The sequence below is a fragment of the Carassius gibelio genome, chromosome B8 (assembly GCF_023724105.1).
Source record: "Carassius gibelio isolate Cgi1373 ecotype wild population from Czech Republic chromosome B8, carGib1.2-hapl.c, whole genome shotgun sequence".
Taxonomy (NCBI): Eukaryota; Metazoa; Chordata; class Actinopteri; order Cypriniformes; family Cyprinidae; genus Carassius; species Carassius gibelio.
The window spans coordinates 21,538,154-21,561,821 of NC_068403.1; the positions used below are offsets into that span (position 1 = coordinate 21,538,154).

At 40.2% G+C, this 23,668-nt stretch overlaps 1 protein-coding gene across 6 annotated transcripts; it reads left to right on the forward strand.

Annotated features, from left to right (window-relative positions):
• Nucleotides 1-1,118: 1,118 nt before the first annotated feature.
• On the forward strand, nucleotides 1,119-23,641 carry kdm5c (lysine (K)-specific demethylase 5C). 6 transcript variants are annotated; one of them, XM_052562648.1, is made up of 28 exons: nucleotides 1,119-1,829; nucleotides 3,587-3,737; nucleotides 4,026-4,103; nucleotides 4,219-4,341; nucleotides 4,505-4,675; nucleotides 6,345-6,479; nucleotides 10,034-10,090; nucleotides 11,473-11,593; nucleotides 11,685-11,923; nucleotides 12,195-12,353; nucleotides 13,195-13,314; nucleotides 13,417-13,575; nucleotides 13,653-13,834; nucleotides 14,002-14,164; nucleotides 14,821-14,940; nucleotides 15,101-15,295; nucleotides 16,848-17,029; nucleotides 17,123-17,247; nucleotides 17,392-17,624; nucleotides 17,708-18,093; nucleotides 19,689-19,827; nucleotides 19,956-20,135; nucleotides 20,222-20,344; nucleotides 20,804-21,571; nucleotides 21,659-21,710; nucleotides 21,803-22,002; nucleotides 22,505-22,652; nucleotides 22,733-23,641. In XM_052562648.1, exons 2-28 carry the CDS (start codon nucleotides 3,591-3,593, stop codon nucleotides 22,753-22,755), a joined length of 4,728 nt encoding a protein of 1,575 aa, XP_052418608.1. In that variant the 5' UTR covers nucleotides 1,119-1,829; nucleotides 3,587-3,590; the 3' UTR covers nucleotides 22,756-23,641. The 6 variants fall into 6 exon arrangements, with proteins under 6 accessions (XP_052418608.1, XP_052418610.1, XP_052418612.1 ...); XM_052562650.1 differs by having other exon boundaries at nucleotides 22,736-23,641; XM_052562649.1 differs by lacking the exon at nucleotides 1,119-1,829 and adding an exon at nucleotides 1,962-2,174.
• The last annotated feature ends 27 nt before the right edge of the window (nucleotides 23,642-23,668 follow it).

Consider the following 23,668-nt stretch of genomic DNA (forward strand, 5'->3'; position numbering starts at 1 on the left):
CATAATAGTTGACCCAAAAATGAAAATTATTTACTCTTATTCAAATTATGTTGTTCCATACCTATGACTTTCTTCTGTGGAACACAAAACACGGACAGCCTCAGTCACTATTCACTTTTATTGTATATTTTTTCATATGAAATGTTGTTTACATTAGATGTTACTGTAGATATCTATCACACACACACACACACACACACACACACAGAGGGGTTGTTATAGTAATGAACTTATCTTTAATACGCATCTGAACGATTGTGATGGCGTGCTCACTGACATGCTTGCGCACGAATCACGGTCACGTACACGCACATATGAATTGAATATGATCTACTGCATAATAATAATAATAATAAAGCAATTGAATAGGCTAATTAAAGGATTAAAAGTGATTTAAGGGAATAAGTAATTAAGAATGCTAAAATACATTTAGGTTTGTAGATAGGCTATATATGAAGTAGTAATCAATTTACACTCTCTGAAAATAATATTTTATTTTAAGATGTGCACATTCGCTAATATTCGTTTGTCTAATAGTACAAAACGTAAACGTCTCTTGTCTCGTTCATTTATGATTTACATAAATCATGATCGCATATTTTCAATTCAAAAAGAATACATTTCATTAAATGCTGAGTAGTTTGCATCACTAGATAGTCTATTTTACTGTCCGTCGAAATTAGATTAATATGACAGCTTTGAATATAAATATGCATATTATATTAATCATTAAAAAGGAAGCAATGATTCAAAGTTTTTGTTATAATGTACTTTGAGGAAAAAAGTTATATATATATATATATATATATATATATATATATATATATATATATATATATATATATATATATATATATATATATATATATATATATATTGTGTAATAGCATGCAGGCCTATTTCCAGAATTAATTCAGATGATTATGTGCTGAGATATCAAGAAAATTCAACCCAACCCCCCTCCCTCGAAACTGAACTGAGTAATGATGTCAGCAATGACAATCCCTTCAATTAATTGTTCTGCCACTAGTCGTCGCTACCCATTTTGATTTTCGCATACATCGCTTGACCTCTCCTGCGCAAATTTTACTCACTGGAACTACTTCGCCAAGAAAGAGGTGAAATATCGTTCCGCGTCACGTCCGCTCGCCTACCTGCATCACTTGCACAACTACTCACAATTCATTACAACACGATATATAGTCCACATTTAACATACACGTCAAATCAATTTCCATTGTCTGTTATATCAAGTACAATAATTGACCCCATTCTGTGTTAAATCGGACGAATCCAGGGACTAGTTTACATGTATTGAGAAGCGTGGAGGGATTAGACAGTGCTTGCATCCAGTCAAGTGCGCGTGTTTTCCCAACTGAGATCAATGGATCTTGAGAGAGTTGTGCTTAGGTCGTGATGAAACCAAGATGGCGTGTAGTTCAGACAGAATGAACAGTGGCTAGGTGACGAGGAAAGAAACCATTGGAAATAACGCGTATTTTTGTACACGCGCGCGAAACAGTTATTATAAAGAAAACATCAACTTACACGGGACTTTCAGGAGTCAGGTGGAAAGAAACCTCCGCGATCATCATCCTACTAACCGACCGAGAGTGTATGTAACGTTACGTGTGAGTGTGTGTGCTGGGATGGGCTGATCGAGGAGGCCGCAGAGCCACTGCCACCCAGAGACTGACCCTCCGTTGAACAATAGACCCCGTGATCATCAAACAAGAGCCAGAAAGACACAGATAATAAAACACACCGGAGCACGAATCTCTCCGAGGCGTCTCTGAAGAATAAGAAGAACTCTGACCGAGTGCAGAAATGTAAGACTGGTGCTCAGATTCACAGCACTGATGGATAAATCTGTGTTGATTTAGCGCAAGGGTTTCTGTTTTACCTGGTAACGGTTATATCCGATCAGATGATCCGTTTAAATGCCACACATCACATACCTGCGACCCGAGACAACCAACCACACTGTCTTCTCCCCTTCTGTGTTTCCACAACTCATCCCTTCTTTGCAAACGAGTCCTAATGTTTGGCCCTCTTACTGGAATCATAATCTGTTTACGTTTTCATACTGTCGGATATTTTGAGATTCGTTAAATACTTTTGACAACGGGTCAATCGTTTGTCGGATTTGGCGTGAGTCTGCTAACAAACCGATGGTGAGGCTTTATTGTTTTGGTTTATTAGCCGGACAGCTAACCAGCTACTTCTATAAAAACTGCTTTCTTAGCAGTTCCCCGGTAAGCATAGTTTTCCCAGTATGTCTTAAAACGGTCAGTTCCGCACATTTTAATAGTTTATGTATTATTATCTGTCAGTTTGAAAGCTGTTCTCGAATCTCACGCGAATGGAGGCCGGTTAGCAGCTAAAGCTACAGGAAATTTGGGATTATGGCTGACTCAAACCGCGGTGAGATACGATTATTAGAAAGCGGTTTTGGCCACACTATGCTCCCCTTTGAATGTGTTGTTGTCTAATTCTAATGTATTTGTTTAGGTAACTTAGGCAGCTAGGATTTGAGAGACAGCCGCTGTCAGCAATATTTTATTTATAACTCGTCTGCCACGACATTGTCAGAAGTGAATCTAATTGAATAGCCAAACTTCAGGCAATAAAACAACAACTGAAGGTGTCGACAGGTGATGTTTTGATTATGTATGTGTAGCTTTGTAATGTATTATGATTAATCCGTTAAAACAAAAAGTTAATGGCATCGTTACTATCTTGGGAAATGAAGTGTGAACCGTTTTTTGTCACGTGATCAGCTTTTGTGGTTTTCACAACATGGAAGCTACCAGCATACAAACCCTTACAGTAGGTTTAGTTGTAATAAATGGACTGTGTCATATAAAGCATTTTACTGTTTTATAAAGTGCACATTAGATTAAATCAGTGGCTGTGAATGCAAAAGCCATTGGCTTAAGTGAACAATGATTTGCTCCCTTCCCCCATTTTGTCTGGTTTGGGATTGGGAGGTAGACAAAGTAAAAAGCAGGGGATTTCTGAAGTTAGACGGGGTGTGATGTTTTGTTAGAGGTGCATTTCCATAGGTGCTTCTAGAGAGCACATTTCTGTTCTCCAATTCCTTCTGTCAAAGTGCCAGAGGAAGGTCTTTTGTCTTTGTCTTCTAAACTTCCTGATTAATTTAACCTCATGCATCATCAAGGCCCTTCCATTAGATCTGTGTACTTTAACACTGACACATGCTTTTGTGCCGGTCACTTATGGATCAAGTGCTGGTGTCCATTAGGGTGAACTCTGAATTTTTAAAAATAGGGGTTAAAAGATATCATGGACCATAGTGTCATTTGAATATGTTAATGTTTTAAACCATGAACTATCAAAAGATGATGACCTTTTTAGTAAAACACAAGCGGAATGTTTTCAGGTTTTGTAAAACCTCTCTTTCATAAAGTGTCAAATTCAGTATAATGATTTATATGATTGATTTTAAATCTGCTTGTGTTGGATGAAAGAAGGCTAATGTGATTGCATTTACTTGATTTGCGTTATATTGTTTGATTTAAGTCAACGTAAGCATCTCATTTGAGCTTGAATTGTTTGCTTTCAGAGCGATGGATGGAGGGGAGGAGTTTGTTCCGCCGCCGGAGTGTCCAGTGTTCGAACCGTCATGGGAGGAGTTTGCTGATCCTCTGGGATATATCGCCAAAATCCGTCCAATAGCAGAAAAGTCTGGAATATGCAAGATTCGCCCGCCACCCGTAATCCTCTTTTGCATTTTCCAGCGCTGTCGTTCGAAACCTGTGACTTTATATTTTCTGTAGAACTTAAAAGATGATATTCTGAAAAGCTTTTCACAGGTTTTTTTTTTTTTTTTTTTTGCTTGTGGAATCAAAGTCATTGCTCAACAAGCAACATTCTTCAAAATGCATTCTTTTATTTTGTTCTACGGAATTTTCCTTTCTGTGTAAAATATATCCTTTAAAGTTAGTCCATTATAAAAATATTTACATTTTGCTATTTAAAAAGCCTTTTTCTTCCCGTTACAGGACTGGCAGCCACCATTTGTTGTGGAGGTGGACAATTTCCGGTTCACACCACGTATTCAGAGGCTCAATGAGCTTGAGGTCAGATCTGCTTCCTGTCGAACTCATTGCTCTTGTGTCTTACTCCATGAAGCGTGACTCACATATTCTTGAGTTGACTAAGCACCAACACATCTGTTTGTTTGTTTTTTCTCAGGCTGAAACACGAGTGAAGCTAAATTATCTGGACAGAATTGCCAAGTTCTGGGAGATCCAGGGATCCTCTCTGAAGATCCCCAATCTAGAACGACGTATTCTCGATCTGTTCAGCTTGGCCAAGGTGAATATACAGCACCCCTTTATGTTATTGACAGTTGTTTGATGTCATTTCCCTGATAAAGGAAATGTTTATACTTTAACCTCATCCTAAAAATCATAAATCTAATGAATATTGTGAACTGGAAAGCGTTAGTAATTAACATGATTTATGTCCTGTGTGGTAGATCGTGACAGAGGAAGGGGGTTTCGAGGCGGTGTGTAAGGAGAGACGCTGGGCACGCGTGGCACAGAAACTGGGATATCCTCCTGGCAAAAACATTGGCTCCCTCCTGAGGTCGCACTATGAGAGGATCGTCTATCCATTTGAGTTGTTCCAGTCTGGAGCCAGCTTACCGGTACTGTGTTTGACCGTTTATCATTATAGCTTGAAAATCTTCACACGTTCTGTATTATATCATAAAAGTAGCAGTATAATTTTCATTGAACGTGTTCACACACTAATATTCCAGTATTTGAGATTCCAGTAATCAGAATCTGGTCATATTTTGTTCATGTGAGCATCAGGGGCCTGTTCTTCGTTCGTCGCTTATTACATCCGAGATCAAATGACACATCCAAGATGATATCATCGTGCTAATCCTGATCCGGCTAATTGGGTTCTTAGAACACACCTGTTGTGTATGATTAGTATCGCTGGATTGAGTTATCTGAGATAATTGTGCGTTCATGTGTTGTCTTAAAAGGGGATATGTATCGATACTCGAAACCACGATCAGCAGTGCAGCGATTGGCTGGTGGCAAGACGGCAATGTAATGACGTCATATAATTTAAAACGACACCTGACGAAAAAGTTGACAAATTTCTGGACTTTTATAAGGAAACAGCCAAGCAAACAAAACTACATAACTGTTATAATAGATGCCTGAAACAGATAATAGATGCATGTTTTTATTTTATTCAAATTTTTTTCATGATTCCCAATTATTTAGATTCACAATTTATAATAGTTGTGCAGTCTTTACATTTTTATTTCAATGTAGAAATTATCTATTCATTTCATTTTATATTTGGAAAGATTTGTTTGCGTGACCGCATTAATGAAAGTTTCTTATCATGATATCTGCATCTCCTGCGCTCCATCAAGCCTCTCTTATAAAAGCAGTCATCACTCAAAATAATGCAAGACTCTATTATCTGTATAGCATGTGTGTAAGACTCTAATACAATTATGAAGTAATACTTTTATGAGTAAAAAATTTCAGTGAGAAAAACTGGCTGTGTCTATAGTAGACTGTTATGGACTACACAACATTTTTATATTATTGTTAAATAATTTTTTTAATGATTATTATTTTAAATTATTGTCCCTGGATCAGTACGATACTCCTGTAATAAAGTAGCGGTGGTAGCAGACATATTTTGAGTATCAGTTCTGGTTGAAAAGAAGCGATCTAATCCTGTTTACATGAAATAAGCCTGCTCCCGAGCAGGTTTAAGCTTATGGACCTGTTGCTATGACAGCAGCTCCGGGATGAGCTTCGAAGAACCAAACGATCCAAGATCATGCCAAATCATCAACATTCAAATCCAGCTAACTGAGTTAGCGACGTACGAAGAACGGGCCCCAGGTCTATACATAAACCTGAATCACATTCCCATATTAATCTGTATTTTGGGTAAACACCTTATTTGGAACAACTTCAACTGTACATTCATTTACATCAGCGCATAACCAAACCAAGTAAATTCTGTGTGATATTAGATACAGGCAGTTTTAAAACTTGTCCTTTTCAATAGCTTGATTTTTCACAACCATTAAAAAAGTAGTCATGACCCACATTTGGTAATTTGTCTATTTTTTGTGTACTATTAAGTACATAAATGAGTATTAATGATTTGATAGATTAAGTTACTGTCCACCATCACTGAAAAGAAGGACAAGAAAGGAATGTGCATGTCTTCGTTTACTCAAATGCGCTTTTTTTTGTGCATGGTAATATTCTGTGGAGCAATTAAATGTCTTTTACAAAATTGATGCTTATGTGTGTGTTCTGCATATCTAGCCATGTAAACCCAGGCCGTATGACAGTGATGAGGTAGACCGGGAATACAAACCCCACTCCATTCCTCTCCGCCAATCAGTCCCGCCATCTAAGATGAGCAGCTATGGACGACGAGCCAATCGCCTTAAGCCTGAGGTGAGTGATATTTCTGGATCAATATATGCAATATATGTGTCAGGCTTATCCTAACATTTCATTGTGGCATCATTAGCTCATTTTGTTGTACAGTTTTTGTTTAACATTTAGTTTCTAAAGCCCCTTTCACACTGAGATTCCGGAAAATACACCGGTAATGTGTCCTGGCAATTGTTCCCGGGTCGCTAGATTTTGCCCTTTTCACACTGCCAGTGATTACCCGGAATATGTGCGTGCGTTCTCACACAGCCCGTAAAGGTCCCCGTTGTTCAAACAGAGTTCGTTCCCGGACTGAACCCGGCAATGTTTCTAGGTCACCGACGTTCACACAGAAGGCGACCCGGCGATGTTCCGGCAATTTTCCGGGTCCAACGTGCAGTGCGAAAGGGGCTTAAATAAAAATAAAAAACAACTATTCTAACAAAATAAAAAATCCAGTGCACTGATTTTTAAAGCGGTATAAGTTTATTTATAACATTTACAGATAAATCCAATCAGTTAAAGAGTCATCGTTTACATTTTACAGTGTGCCCTATTAACAAAGATACTACTAAATTGGGCCGAAATCAACTAGCCCAATCTTTATTTTTAGTAATTTTCATAATGACTTTAACCTTATTCTTAAATGTATGTATAACTGACCAGGGCGTAATGGATCCATTCAAATACAGGTGCTGGTCATATAATTAGAATTTCATCAAAAAGTTTATTTCACGAATTCCATTCAAAAAGTGAAACTCGTATATATATATTATATTCATTCATTACCCACAGACTGGTATATTTCAAATGTTTATTTCTTTTAATTTTGATGATTATAACTGACAACTGAGGAAAATATCAAATTCAGTATCTCAGAAAATTAGAATATTACTTAAGAAAAATACAAAGAGAGGATTTTTAGAAATCTCGGCCAACTGAAATGTATGAACATGAAAAGTATGAGCATGTACAGCACTCAATACTTAGTTGGGGCTCCTTTTGCCTGAATTACTGCAGCAATACGGTGTGGCATGGAGTCGATCAGTCTGTGGCACTGGTCAGGTGTTATGAGAGCCCAGGTTGCTCTGATAGTGGCTTTCCGCTCTTTTGAGTCTGGCATATCACATCTTCCTCTTCCCAATATCCCATAGATTTTCTATGGTGTTAAGTTTAGGCGAGTTTGCTGTCCAATTAACAACTGGGATACCGTGGTCCGTAAACCAGGTACTGGTAGCTTTGGCACTGTGTGCAGGTGCCAAGTTTTGTTGGAAAATGAATTCTGCATCTCCATGAAGTTGGTCAGCAGCAGGAAGCATGAAGCGATCTCTAAAACTCCCTGGTATACGGCTGCTTTGACCTTGGACCTTAGAAAACACAGTGGCCCAACACCAGCAGATGACATGGCCCCCCAGACCATCATTGACTGTGGAAACTTTACACTGGACCTCAAGCAACATGGATTGTGTGCTTCTCCTCTCTTCCTCCAGACTCTGGGACCGTGATTTCCAAAGGAAATGCAAAATGTACTTTCATCAGAGAACATCAGTCCAGTCCAAGCCCAGGCGAGACGCTTCTGACACTGTCTGTTGTTCAAGAGTGGCTTGACGCAAAGAATACGACAGCTGAAACGCATGTCTTGCATACGTCTGTGCATATTGGTTCTTGAAGCACTGACTCCAGCTGCAGTCCACTCTTTGTGAATCTCCCCCTCATTTTTGAATGGGTTTTGCTTCACAATCCTCTCCAGGGTGCGGTTATCCTTATTGCTTGTACAGTTTTTTTTTTCACCACATCTTTTCCTTCCCTTCGCCTCTCTATTAATGTGCTTGGACACAGAGCTCTGTGAACAGCCAGCAATGACTTTTGCAATGACCTTTTGTGTCTTGCCTTCCTTGTTCAAGTTGTCAATGGTCATCTTTTGGACAACTGTCAAGTCAGCAGTCTTCCCCATGATTGTGTAGCCTACAGAACTAGACTAGAGACAATTTAAAGGCCTTTAAAGGTATTTTGTGTTAATTAGCTGATTAGAGTGTGGCACCAGGTATCTTCAATATTGAACATTTTCACAATATTCAAATTTTCTGAGATACTGAATTTGGGATTTTCCTTAGTCGTCAGTTATAATCATCATAATTAGAAGAAATAAACATTTGAAATATACCAGTCTGTGGGTAATGAATGAATATAATATACAAGTTTCACTTTTTAAATGGAATTAGTGAAATAATCTTTGGAAGATATTCTAATTATATGACCAGCACCTGTATGTGCTTTGTCTGTTTTTCTGAGATGTATGAAGGCTTTTACATCAGCACTGACCATGCTTTCAAGGCACTTCCCAGCATGCTTTGCTCCCTGTGCTGTAAATAAAGCATTGTGTCCATCTTGCCCTCATCCCTCTGCCTTCTTTCTGTCACTTTCTGCCTTTCATTTGTTTTCATTACACTTTGTCTCTTTGAAACCATTGGCCATAATCTAAAATTTTCATTAGGTCGTAATGCTATTCTCATCCCATTCATTTCAAAGATGCAGCATTCATTTTTTGGGTGTTTGGCTTTTTAATTTGCCTTCCCATTACATTAGTGTGGTAAATGGATTCATAGAATTAGTGATAATATCTTAGTATCAGATAAACAAAGAAATCTTTATAGTTTTTAAAGTTAAGGAACCTTCATTGGTTTGCTTACCACTGAATTACATAACATTCCAAGGATATTTAAAGCAATCAAATTTAGCATTTTATAACTGCAGTAAGTGAGGTTACCACGTTAACTCTCCTCTTCTTGCCCTTGAATCAAACCCTTCTCTATCTCTCTCTCTTAATATTTAGTTTGAACATTTATTCTGTTGATTTACATGTTAAGAAAATTAAAATTCTTCCATTACCAGAAAACAAAGTTTGGACTCACTCAGCTGATCTTTTGATATAAAAGCATGTCCTTGAATGCTTGAAGCAATTTTTTGGGCAAATATAAATTGTGCATCCATATAAATGTCTATATAGGTCTAAAATAATGTCTATAATTTCTAAATATGTATTTACATTAGTGCAGTTATTTCTTTTTGTATTGTAAGTTGCAAGTTGGACTCAAAAAGTCCTGGATGCTGTTGATGTTGGTTAAGAGAATGTCTAGAGTGTACAGAGAAAAACAAACTCAAATGCAATATAGTTTGTACTATACTTTTTTCTGAAGGAATTCCCATACACAATTTTAATAAGTGTGTCCAAACTTTTGACTGGCATCTAATGTCAAATATAAAATGTTGTTTTAAATATATGGATCAAGTAATGTTATCCATTGAACAATCATGTGCAGTTGCAACAAATAAATAAAACTGTTGCAACTGAACAGTTTCACACTAGTATGTGATGTTTGTTTAAAGAATTGATATTATGTCTGTTGACCTAAAATTGAATCATACTTCAGACATGAAAAAAGTGACACATTTTTAATAGGCTACTGTCCCCCGATTGACTCTGTCCTGTCGCACATGGTTGTTGTTTTTTCCTTCTGTCTCTTTTTCGCTCTCTTTGGAATCCATTTTGTTTTGGTTGTTGTCTCCCCATGCAGGGTCCAGAGGATCCAACTCACCACCCTCTTACAACTGGCTCTCAACACGTCTCCTCGGTACTGCCTCGCGCTCTCTCTCTCTCTCGCTCCCACTGTTCTTTACTTTCCTCCCTATCCCTCACTTTCTTTCTTTCTTCTTTGCTGATGTTCTTTCATGGTTTAAATAAAAAACCCTCGTTTGACCTTATGCTGTCGTTCACGCTTAACTGGGTGTCTAATTTCATGTAGAAGCTTTTGTTTTTCATCTTTCAGCTCTTGCTTTTACTTATTTCTTAATGCATCCATCCTGTCTTCCTGTGTCCTTCAGTCATCGAACACATTTTCACTTCGCTTGTCTTGCCACACTTTTAGCAACGCTGGCTTGCTTGCATTTCCTGTTTGGTGGTGGACTGGTTGCCCCACTCTGGGCTGCATATTACTACTAATCAATGATTGCTATGATCTGTTGTCGCTGCTGTTGTCTTAATGGCTGGATCATATTATGTTCATCATGCTGCAAGTCAGAAATGAGTTGTTTTTGCTTAACGATGACACAGCGTAACTTTGTGTTTCAGAGTAACAGATTTCAGGAACGGAACAGAGAAATACTGCGATTGACGTGTGTGACAGATGTCAGTCTGGACATAATGTTTAGATGTGTTCTTGCTTCTGCATATTTGAGGCATTTAGCAGTTAGGCTTGTGTGATATTTCACTATGAAAGGCCATATATGGTTTTTTAGTTGGTGATTTTTTTTTTTTTGGTATAAATAAATGTAGTTGAATATTGCTATTTATTATATTAATGCTGTTTTGTTTAGAGAAAATCAGCATGGAAAGTGTGCATTTATAGATTAAGATTTTTACTTCTTGTATTGAACATTTTTTATATACTTGGCAGCAGAGGCTATTTAATGTTTAACTGATTGAAGACTGTTATTTCAAAGTAAATATGTAAATGTATAGAGATTTATTGAATATAAATAAAGGCCTAGTTTTATTGCCCAGCCCTTTTAGCAGTGGATCTTTTCATGAGATACTTTGCCATTCAGTATTAATTGTGTTTGAGTGAATAATTGCTTTTTCCCTCTTGATAGCAGTCAAGTCTGGCACAAAACTAACTTCATGCATGTTTGCTCTTGCTTAAACATTCTGCAGTGTCGTCTCAACCATTTTTGCTTTATATTGATAAATCTGGAGTTTTTGATCAGTTTTGTATTATAGTTTGAGCAACAAAGATATTTGAATAAGAAAAGTTTGGGGGAAATGATTTCACCGACCTTTCTGATGCTTTACAACTGTGAGAAAACCAGTGAAAAGTTCGTGTTCTGAACAGTCAGGAACCCCTCATGGAAAAAGCTGTGTTCAGTGTAGAAACAGGGAAAAGAAAAACCCTCTCTCTCATATATCGTCACCTCTGTTCCTGTAGTTCACTTACAGTCTTTCACTTCCACCCATTAGCCGGAACCTACAGAGGAAGACATCGAGAAGAACCCCGAGCTGAAAAAACTGCAGATTTACGGGGCTGGACCTAAAATGATGGGGCTCGGTCTTGTACCTCGAGACAAGACAAGGAAGAAAGGTTTGTGTCTGCAGTTGGGATTTGATTTAGTTCTTTATAAATGTGACTACATAAATCAAGTTTCAAGTGTCACATTATGTATTTTCATCAGATGAACTGCCGGAGACTTTGATAGTACGGGACAGTGCTGCCAGTGCATCGGTGAAGGATGAACCTGGAGAGACTCTGGTTACAAAATCAGATCCAGACGTTCCTCCACCACCCCCAAATCTCATTGTCAAGGAGGATGTTGATGACAAAAATCACACTGATGATCCTAATGATTCCAGTGATGAACCCTGCACCAAGATGACCATGAGACTCCGACGCAACCTCAGTAACCAACAGTTTGTAAGTTTGAGAGAAAAGTAAGAACTTAAGAATTAGATTAATTGGATTGACGGCTCAATCGGACTGAAAATCCTTCATGTAAACGGCTCAATTCTTGATCAGAATTAAATAATGGATCAGATTGGAAGGGGTGGTGTAGATCTGACATAATTCAATCGACAACATAAGTGAACCATGTAGATGCTTGTATCGGACTAGTTTTCCAATCAGATTCACAAATGCCATGCACTCATGCAAAATGTGACTAAACTCGATAACTGAAATCTGTCAGGTGGACTCGTTTGTCTGTCGGATGTGTGGCCGCGGGGACGAGGATGAGAAGTTGCTGCTCTGTGATGGGTGCGATGATAATTATCACACGTTCTGCCTGATACCTCCTCTCACAGACTCACCCAAGGGGAACTGGCGCTGTCCCAAATGTGTAGCAGAGGTGAGAGTCCAGATCGGAATAACTCTAGTATTCTATCGTGTTATGGAAAATGACTACTGTTTTGATCAATTATTTCTGTTTGTGGAGTCTACGTTTGAAGTGTCTTAAGCTAGTTTTTTACTGCTTAATAAATGTGTAATATATGAACACTAAGGCTATGTTCACACTTGCCGTCTTTTTTGATCCTGCCAGCATCTGTTTTACATTACAATCCTATGGAGGAAACCATGTTTAAAAAAGAGTGTTTTTTTTTCAAGTTGAAAAAAGTAATACTTTTCTGAAAAACGCATTGTTAATCGTATTTTGAATGCTGATCAATTAAAGGCGAGTAGCTAGTCATTTCCATAACAACAAGAAAAAATGGAGACGAGCTGGTAGATAGATCATACTAGTTTAATGGCACAAGTTGTAGTATGATATGAGCATAAAACTCCACCTAGTTTAAAATATGCTGCAAACCAAGCATTATCCAACCAGAGCTCCTGGACTAAATTGTTATGAGCACCATACAGGTCCTTCCCTGTGTAATGTCGCGCACCCTCAAACGTCATTGTGAACCGTCATTCTCCTCACCGTTAACTTCAAAAGACAACGCATGAGCCAACTTTTTACTCTTTCTCGACATTTCTGCACCGCACAGCATTAGGCTACTGTTGCAGCTTTTGTTCTAGCACCAAAAGACACCTTCAACTGCTATCTGTAACCAAAACACTGCCAGCTTTTTGTTTTACTAAGGACGCCAAAAAAAGACGCCAAATGTGAACATGCCTTGATACTCTCCAAGTACTGACTTCCATTTTCTTGGTGTAGCAATCAAACTGTTAATGTGTTGTTTGTGTAGGAGTGTAAAAAGCCAGCAGAGGCGTTTGGTTTTGAGCAGGCCACTCGAGAGTATACGTTACAGAGCTTCGGTGAAATGGCCGATACTTTTAAAGCAGACTACTTCAACATGCCTGTCCACGTGAGTGTTGTTCTTACCTTTAATCAGTCTTGAACCCCACAAACTCTTACTGTGCATGTACAAATCATTTAATTGACATTTGATTCATTCATTTTTTTTAAGATGGTGCCGACAGAGCTGGTTGAGAAGGAGTTTTGGAGGTTGGTCAGTAGTATTGAAGAAGATGTAACTGTAGAATATGGGGCAGATATTCACTCAAAGGACTTTGGTAGTGGGTTTCCTGTCAACAACGGCAAGAGACACTTGTCAGATGAGGAAGAGGTTAGCTTTTTTTTTCACTTTTCGTTTTCCCATGTTTTGGTCAAGAAAGCAAATTAATACCTCTGTTCTTGTTGCAGGAATATGCCCGCAGCGGCTGGAATTTAAACGTTATGCCAGTGTTGGAGCAGTCAGTATTGTGCCACATTAATGCCGATATCTCTGGCATGAAAGTGCCATGGCTGTATGTGGGCATGGTGTTCTCCGCTTTCTGTTGGCACATAGAGGACCACTGGAGTTACTCCATCAACTATTTACACTGGTAATGCAATGAACTATGTAGCATCTTTCTTGAGAAGCTTGTCATATCGTATCTTTTAATAGTAGAAGTTAGCAGAAAAACTTGTGACCAGTGACCACATGTGTTTGGTATTGATGCATCTTGGGTGACAATAAAAAAAAAACTCTGGTTTTGGTTTGTCTTTTTAGGGGTGAGCCCAAAACATGGTATGGTGTGCCATCATCTGCTGCAGAGAAGTTAGAGGAGGTGATGAAGAAACTCACTCCTGAGCTTTTTGAGTTCCAGCCAGACCTGCTCCACCAGCTTGTCACCATTATGAACCCAAATATACTCATGACTCATGGAGTGCCGGTTTGTAACACGCACACTCAATATTATAATTACAGTGTTTCCCACAGCCTTACACTCTATTTGTGGCAGCACTCCCAGTCCCTATATACATATATATATATATTTATGCAAATCCATTTTCAGCGGGAGAGGTAGAGATTTTTCCGTTAACAGCTGTACACAAAGCAGCACACCGCTCACAAACGCTGCTTTATCAGTCATTACATGCAAGATTAAATAAAAATGATATAGTGAGATAAACACACTGTGTTACAAGTCAAAAAGCCTTTTGGAAAATCTATTTGTGGTGGTCAGTTTTGATATTGTGGCAGCCCGCAACAAATAAATCAATGTATTTATGAATTAGCATACTTAAGGTTATCAGGTTGCATCATTAAGCCACTAGTATTTTAAGAATGTGAAATGATGCCTGAAAAACACCCTGTGAAACTATAAAAGCGTTTTTTGTTGTGTTGATTTGGCTTTTAGGGCTGCTTCCTGATGGCCTTTATATATGATCTGTGCACTGAAAATAATGTATTCTCACGGTTAAATTTTTTTCTGTTTGGTTATTTTGTTGTTTCTTTAAATGTGAACATACAAAAATGTTTTGTGTGAATAGTTTTTTCGTGTGTGAATGGCCTTTTAAAACACTGATCTCTGTTTTCGATTGACAGGTGGTTCGGACCAATCAGTGTGCTGGGGAGTTTGTCATCACTTTTCCACGAGCTTATCACAGCGGTTTCAATCAGGGATATAACTTTGCCGAAGCAGTCAACTTCTGCACTGCAGACTGGGTAATAAATACAGTGTGCACGCATAAATGCTCCTTCATTTAAATCTGTAGTATGTAAAGCAGTGTGTGACCAGATAAATGCCATTTTGAGGAACTACCTCTTAAATGTCAGACATACTGTTGCCAGTTACTGAGGCTTTTGCTCTTTCTCTCTCTGCTAGCTGCCCACAGGGCGCTCTTGTATTGAGCATTACCGACGGCTGAGGCGCTACTGTGTTTTCTCTCATGAAGAACTCACTTGCAAGATGGCGGCCTGCCCAGAGAAGCTGGATCTGAACCTGGCAGCCGCCACACACAGGGAGATGTTCATTATTGTTCAGGAGGAGAGGAAACTACGCAAAAGCCTCCTGGAAAGGGTGAGCGGAGACTATATGTTTGCAGGATGAGGGGAAAAACATCTGGGATTGAGCGAGTGACGATGTTTGATTGGTTACAAATGTGTATAATATCAGTTTATTACAATGTATATGAGTTCTGCAACACAAGTCTACAAGTGGTCATACTATATGTGCCTTCTACCTAGTAAGTTCAACCATGAGTACACCTAACTTCTGCTTTTTGGCCAAAATCACAATCGCTTATGTCATGGAAATTATAATACAATAACAGTTTGTAGAGACTGAGAATGAAGAACCAGAGTTTTGTCTTTGTATTGCTTTAATTCTCTGTAGAGAATGATCTGGTTTACACACAGCTTGAGTCTGTGTGCAAAGAGATAACACACAGACTCACGCCTGTTTCACTTATAATCCGTCTGCAGTGCGTATGCAGTCCGTGTGCGTTATGATGTGCTGAAGCAGCACGGACTCATTGTGCTTTCACACAGGGCGCGTTTGCAGTCCGCTACTGATCCGCGGCTGTTTAAGCCACAAAACACATGCTTTGTCCATTATTTTGATATCAAATCATGTAAAAAAATATAAAAGCTTTTTCAGCATTGTGATACTCTTTCATCACAGTACAGTAACAATCTTAAAAAGACATATTTAAATTCAAATATAAACAGCGTATTACTCATGCATTTGACTGCTAGGTTTTTATAATAAGTTGCTGAAACAAGCTGCAACACATGTAAACACAACATTAGCCTACTTTTCTTGTTAGGATATAGCAAACATTCAAAATTAAAACTCATCACTGACAGACACAGTCGACTCTCGTGCCTTTTGCATTTAAATCTTTATTACACGCAATCAAACGGGTCTTAAATAACTTTGTTTTTCTGCCTCTATAAAAGTGCATATGTAATGTTGCCTCGTTTCTCTAAAGTTGCTCCTTTTCTTGTTTTAAATCTAGCCAAAACCCATGTGTTGCGTGTCAAACACCGTAGGCTTTTATTAGTATACATTTATAGTGAAATAACTAGATTTCTGTGTCAATTCATTGTTCTTTTTTACCGCGAACAACGCGCTGTCACTTTAATTCAGCGCATGCAGCACAGCGAAAATAGAGTCTGTACGTAAACGATCGCTGTACTGCGGGCGTCACAGCCCACTTTTTTATAGTATGTAAAAAGATACATTGAAGGACAGATTAGGACCTTTGAGCCAATCATGTTGCTCAGTGCACATCACCCCATAACACATGCACATCTCATGCACATAACATCGTAGATGTCTGGTTACTCTGGTAACTGCCCGTCCCTGGTGTACACAGTCTCAACTTAAATGTTGTTTTTCAACCTAAAGCAGTTACTTGCACAAGCTACATAAAATATCTCAATATCCCTATGGACTATATATACTACCTTATTCATTGTATGTTAAAAAGATACTTAAATTATATTAATGCAATCAATGCAAGATTAACAAAACTAAAAAAATTCTATAACACCTACAAATAAAATTAGAGTTAGAATGACTTTTTGATAGCTGATTGACTGTTTTGTATCGTGGTGTCATCTCTCAGGGTATAAAGGAAGCAGAAAGGGAAGCCTTTGAGTTACTGCCTGATGATGAAAGACAGTGTGACAAATGTAAGACCACCTGCTTTCTCTCGGCCCTGGCATGTTCGAACTGCCAAGAGCGTCTCGTCTGCCTCTACCATGCCCAGGACCTCTGCTCTTGTCCTAGTGAAAAACTCTACCTCAGGTAAACCAGCACAGAGTGTCTGTGCTATGTTCTTAGCTACAGATGTGTTCTACCAGAAGTGTCATATGTGCTTTTGTTCACTCGTCTATGAAGGTATCGCTATACTCTGGATGAACTCTTGGCCATGTTGCATCGGCTGAAAGTTCGCGCCGAGTCTTTTGACTCATGGGCAAACCGAGTGAAGGAAGCCCTAGAGCAGGAAGAAGGCAACAAAATAGGTAAATGTGACAAACCACACAGACACGAAATCACAAATTCTGCATTTGTGAACCGTTCTTATTAGCCATTTTAATAGGTGATGGAGATGTGCAAAACTGAATGCAGTTAAAAAAGCCTAAATTAATGTTTTCTTCTCTTTTCAGACATTAAAGATCTAGAGGTTCTGAAAGAAGAGGCAGCTGACAAGAAGTTCCCCAATAATGAGCTGCTCCAGCGCCTCAACACTGTCCTCGCTGACATACAAAAGTGTGAGAGCAGCAGCACGGAGCTCCTCAGCAATAGCCAGAGCAGGAGAATGAGTCTGAAGGAGCTGAGGACTCTGGTGGACACCATGCAGAGCCTGCCTTGTGTTATAAAACCGCTGGAGGAAGTGCAGGTAAAAAAATAGGCCAAAGACATAGCATATAAAATACTTGTCGTTTGGCTTGAAAGTTCCAACCACTGTTGCTTCTTTTCCAGGTGGTATTGCAGAAGATAGAGGAGTTTAATGTACGTGCTCAAGCTTTGGTTGACAGCACAAAAGGCGAGTGGAAGCAGGACTCCCCTCTACCCGCAGCTTCAGAGATCCAGGCCCTGATGGAGGAGGGAGCATCGCTGCCTGTTATAGCCCCGGCATGTGAGCTCCTGAGCGGCCTGCAGGAGCAGGGTCGCTGGCTGGGAGAGGTCAGGCGGACGTTAGGGCCGGAGGGGAGCGAGGTGACTCTAGCTGTGCTGAGGACCTTGATGGAGTCAGGTTGTAATGTACCACAGAGCATATCGGTGGAGACTGCAATGGCTGAACTGCAAGAGCTACTGACTATAGCCGAGCGCTGGGAGGAGAAAGCACAGATCTGTCTGGAGGACAGGTGAGCTGGCTAAGTTAGGGACGGAATACAGGTTCATCTCAATAAATTAGTATGTTGTGGAAAAGTTCATTTATTTCAGTAATTCAGCTTAAATTTGGGAAACTTGTGCATTAAATAAATTAAATGCACACATACGTAAGTAGTTTAAGTCTTTGGTTCTTTTAATTGTGATGATTTTGGCTCGCATTTAACAAAAACCCACCAATTCACTATCAACAAATTAGAATATGGTGACATGCCAATCAGCTAATCAACTCAAAACACCTTCAAAGGTTTCCTGAGTCTTCAAAATGGTCTCTCAGTTTGATTCACTAGGCTACACAATCATGGGGAAGACTGCTGATCTGACAGTTGTCCAGAAGACAATCATTGACACCCTTCACAAGGAGGGTAAACCACAAACATTCATTGCCAAAGAAGCTGGCTGTTCACAGAGTGCTGTATCCAAGCATGTTAACAGAAAGTTGAGTCGAAGGAAAAAGTGTGGAAAAGAAAAAGATGCACAACCAACTGTGAGAATCGCAGCCTTACAAGGATTACGAAAATCGATTCAAGTATCTGGGTGAACTTCAAGGAATGGACTGTGGCTGGGGTCAAGGCACCAAGAGGCTTCACACACAGACGTGTCAAGGAATTTGCTGAACCACAGACAACGTCAGAGGCATCTTACCTGGGCTAAGGAGAAGAAGAACTGGACTGTTGCCCGTTGGTCCAAAGTCCTCTTTTCAGATTGAGAGCAAGTTTTGTATTTCATTTGGATACCAAGGTCCTAGAGTCTGGAGGAAGGGTGGAGAAGCTCATAGCCAAAGTTGCTTGAAGTCCAGTGTTAAGTTCCCAAAACCTGTGATGATTTGGGATGTAATGTCAATTTCTGGCGTTGGTCCATTGTGTAAAACGAAAGTCACTGCATCCGTTTACCAATACATTTTGGAGCACTTCACGCTTCTTTCTGCTGACCAGCTTTTTGAAGATGCTGATTTCATTTTCCAGCAGGATTTGGCACCTGCCCACACTGCCAGAACAAACAAAAGTTGGTTAAATGACCATGCTGTTGACGCTTGTTGTGCTTGACGGCCAACAAACTCACCAGACCAGAACCCCATAGAGAATCCATGGGCTATTCTCAAGAGGAAAATGAGAAACAAGAGACCAGAAAATGCGAATGAGCTGAAGGCCACTGTCAAAGAAACCTGGGCTTCCAGGCCACCTCAGCAGTGTCACAAACTGATCACCCCCATGCCACGCTGAATTGAGGCAGTAATTCCAAGGAGCCCCTACCAAGTATCGAGTACATGCACAGTAAATGAACTGACTTTCCAGAAGGCCAACAATTCAATTTTTTTTATGAAGTATTATCTAATTTGTGAATTGGTGGGTTTTTGTTAATTGTGAGTCAAAGTCACAATTAAAAGAACTAAAGACTTAAACTACTTCAGTCTGTGTGCATTGAATTTATTGAATACACAAGTTTCACAATTTGATTTGAATTACTGAAATGAACTTTTCCACAACATTCTAATTTATTGAAATTCACCTATATGTCACCACACCAATGCAACCTCCATTTTCATCTGTCAATTGTTTGTTACGAGCAGGCAGAAACACCACCTGTCAACGCTGGAGGCCATCGTGAACGAGGCTCAGCTAATACCAGTGCAGCTGCCTAACATCCTGTCCCTGCAGGCCTGCTTGAGCAGAGCTCGCGCTTGGGTCACTGATCTGGAGGAAATTCAGGTGAGAATAATTTTAGCCAGTTCTGATAAACTGGAATTTGTGTTCAATATAGTGGTCGGCCAGTATGGTTTGGCCATTCAGGGTGGTTGCTTAGTTTGACTGTGTCCTTTCTGTATTTTTCTGAGAAGAACGGTGAGCACTACCCCTGTCTGGATGATCTGGAGGGTTTGGTGGCCATTGGGCGGGACCTGCCGGTGAAAATGGAGGAGCTAAAGCAGCTGGAACTGCAGGTGGCTAGCGCTCACTCCTGGAGAGAAAAGGCCAGCAAAACGTTCCTGAAGAAGAACAGTCAGCACAGTCTGCTGGAGGTGAAGAGAACATCTACACTTTTGAGTCTCAAATGTTATTCATTATTTAGATTTGCATGAAAATGTTTTCCCCCAACTCTTTGTAGGTGCTGTGCCCATGTGTTGAGAAGAGCAAGAAAATGGAGGAGAACTCACTGAGTACAGAAGCAGATTCTGATGTCAATGTATTAGGCCTCACTGCTCAGGACCTCCGAGACCCAGGAGCTATCGTGAGTTACTGTTTACTCATAACTGTTTAATTAAGCTGTTTTATGTGTTCATACATCAGACTGCCAGTTTGTCTGAATCAGTGTATGACACACTCAGTTCCAAAACCTCTAAAGATGGAAGAAATTGTAAGTTGACTCTTCTCAGTGAAATTCCACGACAGTTAATACCCAGGGTTACTTGACTTTTAGTGGACCACTCCATGTAGCACAAGCCATTAAAAGTACACTTCATTTACCATTAGCACAGATGGGCATGATGGATCTTTGTTTTCAGATGTTACCATCGAAACAAATTGGAAACCAGAGTTGAACACAAATACAGGAAGTATACTATTGAGCTTTAGAAAGCTGGGGATGATAACTAAGTTTTGGAACAGCCTAGAGAATTGTAGTTTCCTTAATCTCGTAAGTTGATTAGGTTTTGCATAATTTATGCGACTTTTATGTCATCAATATCAGGTGATGGCATTCAAAGAAGGGGAGCGTCTGGAGAAAGAGGCCCTCCTCCGCCTCCAGCAGGTGAATTTAACTAAACCCGGCGTAGAAAAAGGAGTAAGCGGTGACCAGAACGGCATCAAGAGGGAAAGGAAACGGAGTGACTCCATGGAGACAGACACGCTGCACAACTCGGACAGCACCTTGCTGCAAAATGGTGGCTCTGCCCCTACCCTCACCTCTAGCCAATCAGTGTGTGTGTGCAGTGGCCAGCCCCGCCCCCTGCTTCACAGGTGCCATCTGTGCAAAGACTGGTTCCACGGAGGTTGTGTGCCCTTCCCATCACTGCTGGGCTCCTCCGACACAAATCTTACAAAGCCCCTCTGCTGGTGGGACTGGAACACACGTTTCCTCTGTCCGCGGTGCCAACGGTCCCGGCGGCCACGGCTGGAAACCATTCTAGCGCTGCTGGTGGCGCTACAGAAGTTACCTGTACGCCTGCCAGAGGGAGAGGCATTACAGTGTCTCACAGAGAGAGCCATTAACTGGCAGGGTCGAGCCAAACAGGCACTAGACACTCCGGAAGTACAGAGGGCGCTAGAGAGACTCCAACAAGTGGAGCAGGAAATGAACAGTATAAAAGAGGAAGAGCCAGAGGAGAAAAACACATGGAATGGGGATACTGTAATTGTGTTGTCTGACTCTGAGGAAACAGAAGATGGGGTTATTGATCTGACAGAGGAAGTGAACTCGCCAAAAAAGAACGAAGAGAAGGCTGCTAATGGTATACAGGTAAGGAAATGCAGTTGTAACTTTTATAAAGGCAAAAAAAAACGTCGAAATCTTGTACAAAAACTGTTTTTTCCTCTTCCTGTCCAGTCTGGCTGTCAGAATGGAGTTGCTAAGAAGTCAGGCACTCAGGACGTTACAGGTTAGTTTCCTCGGTCATTCAAAGGCCTCTTTTATAGGTGTAATCAAACTACTTTCATTTGTTTTTAACCTATTGGCTGTTGTCTTTTTAAGGGGTGGAGTCTCTCTTGTCACTAGTGCCGTCTCTCAAAGGGCCAGTGATTGAGCTGAGCACATCCACCAGAGCACAGCTGGAGGAGCTTCAGCTAGAAGGAGACCTGCTGGAGGTCACACTGGACCAGACACACACGATTTACCGGATCCTACAGGCGTCATCACATCCGCCTGATGATTCCCTGCACACGCTCATACAGGTGAGGGGGTGTTCTGATCACCAGGTTTACACTTTTACTTATTAGGCCCTATCCCAAAAGGCACACTTCATGTGCATTAACAGTCTTGTGGGTTTACAATGGCTGCCGTGGGCACATTAAGCCCTCAAGACTATAGGGTATTCCTCCTTGGTGGCCACTATGAGCACTTTCACCAAGCCCACACTGAGGCGAGCTCTCCCTCCAGCAAACTTCTATCCGACAGTCAAAGCTCTCAGATTTTTTTCAATTTGTGTTCCAAAGATGAACAAAAGTCTTGCAGGTTTGGAATGACATGAGCGAGAGTTAGTTTGGGTGAACTATCCCTTTAAGCAATGCTAAATAGCTACCAGAGTGGGACTGACTATTGTATATATTCACAAATCTTTTGAAACCGTGAAAGCTGCTTGAGATACTGTTCATGTTTCTCTTAATTCAGCGATGTTTATTTCGCTGCCCTTTTGGACCCCTGATATATATAGGCTTGACTCATTTTGTGTTTCAGATTGAGCTGCAGGAGCAGAGAAGCTCAGGTCGTGGCAGCAAGTCAAAGGACTCCAGGAGGAAGAGAAAGAGCCTAAAAACAGAAGGCGAGCCTAAACCCACAGAGGTTTCTGAATGCAAGAAGACAAAATCGACAGATCCACACACAGGTACACACCACTGAAAGACACGCATCTTATTTCCTCTCAAATGTGTGCGATCAGAAGCTAACACGCTTGCTCTTCTCTAGCAGATCTTGTGGTGATTTCCTGAAGCTGTGGAGGGTTAGACGATGTGAACGAGAGAACCACAGAGACAGAAGAACGCAGGCCTCAGGCTCATTTCCCCACATAATAAGCTCACATTCATTTTTTTAAACCCATCAAGTGGACGCTCCGCACCGTACTAACCACTGCACTTTTCCCTGTTTTTCTTCCCCTTTGCCTCAGTTCTCACCCCTCATCCTGAACGGTGCACTGGCGCAGGCTGCAGATCTCTGTTCTCTTAGGGGAGGGATAAATGAGATTTGCCCTGCAGTTAAGCTGTCTGTCTTTATAATATAGATGTACCAAACTGTTCTTAACACAAATGCTGTGTGCTGCATAATACGATGCGTCCAGGTATTCTCACTCGATGACGGGCAGAAGGGGCGTTTAGCAGGAGACTGGCGTCGTTGCTACAATGACACTCGTGTTCTTTTTGTACCGAGTCTCGCATTTTGTCAGGGAGATTCGACATTGTGAATAAACTAGTATATTTTGAAAGTGTGATGAAAAATCAAAGGCATTTATGTTCTGGTGCTACTTTCCTAAGATAGGTTACTGCATAGTCTTTTCTCTCTTTTCCACTTCCTCTGAGTTTTGCTGTTTTCATTGTCATTTCCTTTCAGTGATTCTGTTGTCTCTTTTAAGCTACCTGCTCTCTACTCCCTCTTCCTCTCCACAGAACTGTACACACTTTAACACCCTTTATCTCCATCTTATTTTGTCACTGGGGTTCTAATAATTCTATTATATTATTATTATTATTATTATTATTGGTATTGCTATTGCAGACACGCTTTGTCGTGAGTTTGTGTATAAACATTTTCATTTCAATGTTGCCTTTTTTTTTCTTTTCACTCTTGTTAGATAATAAAAGTTTAGACTTGTTTTAGGAATCCGTTTCATGACTTTGAACCAGTTAT

Excerpts from the sequence above, each read along its gene's own strand:
- kdm5c (XM_052562648.1), top strand. The coding sequence starts at position 3,591 with ATGGATGGAGGGGAGGAGTTTGTTCCGCCGCCGGAGTGTCCAGTGTTC. Across the intron at positions 14,165-14,820 it reads TCATGACTCATGGAGTGCCG|GTGGTTCGGACCAATCAGTG; the intron begins GTTTGTAACACG and ends TTCGATTGACAG. Across the intron at positions 19,828-19,955 it reads CTGATCTGGAGGAAATTCAG|AACGGTGAGCACTACCCCTG; the intron begins GTGAGAATAATT and ends TTTTCTGAGAAG.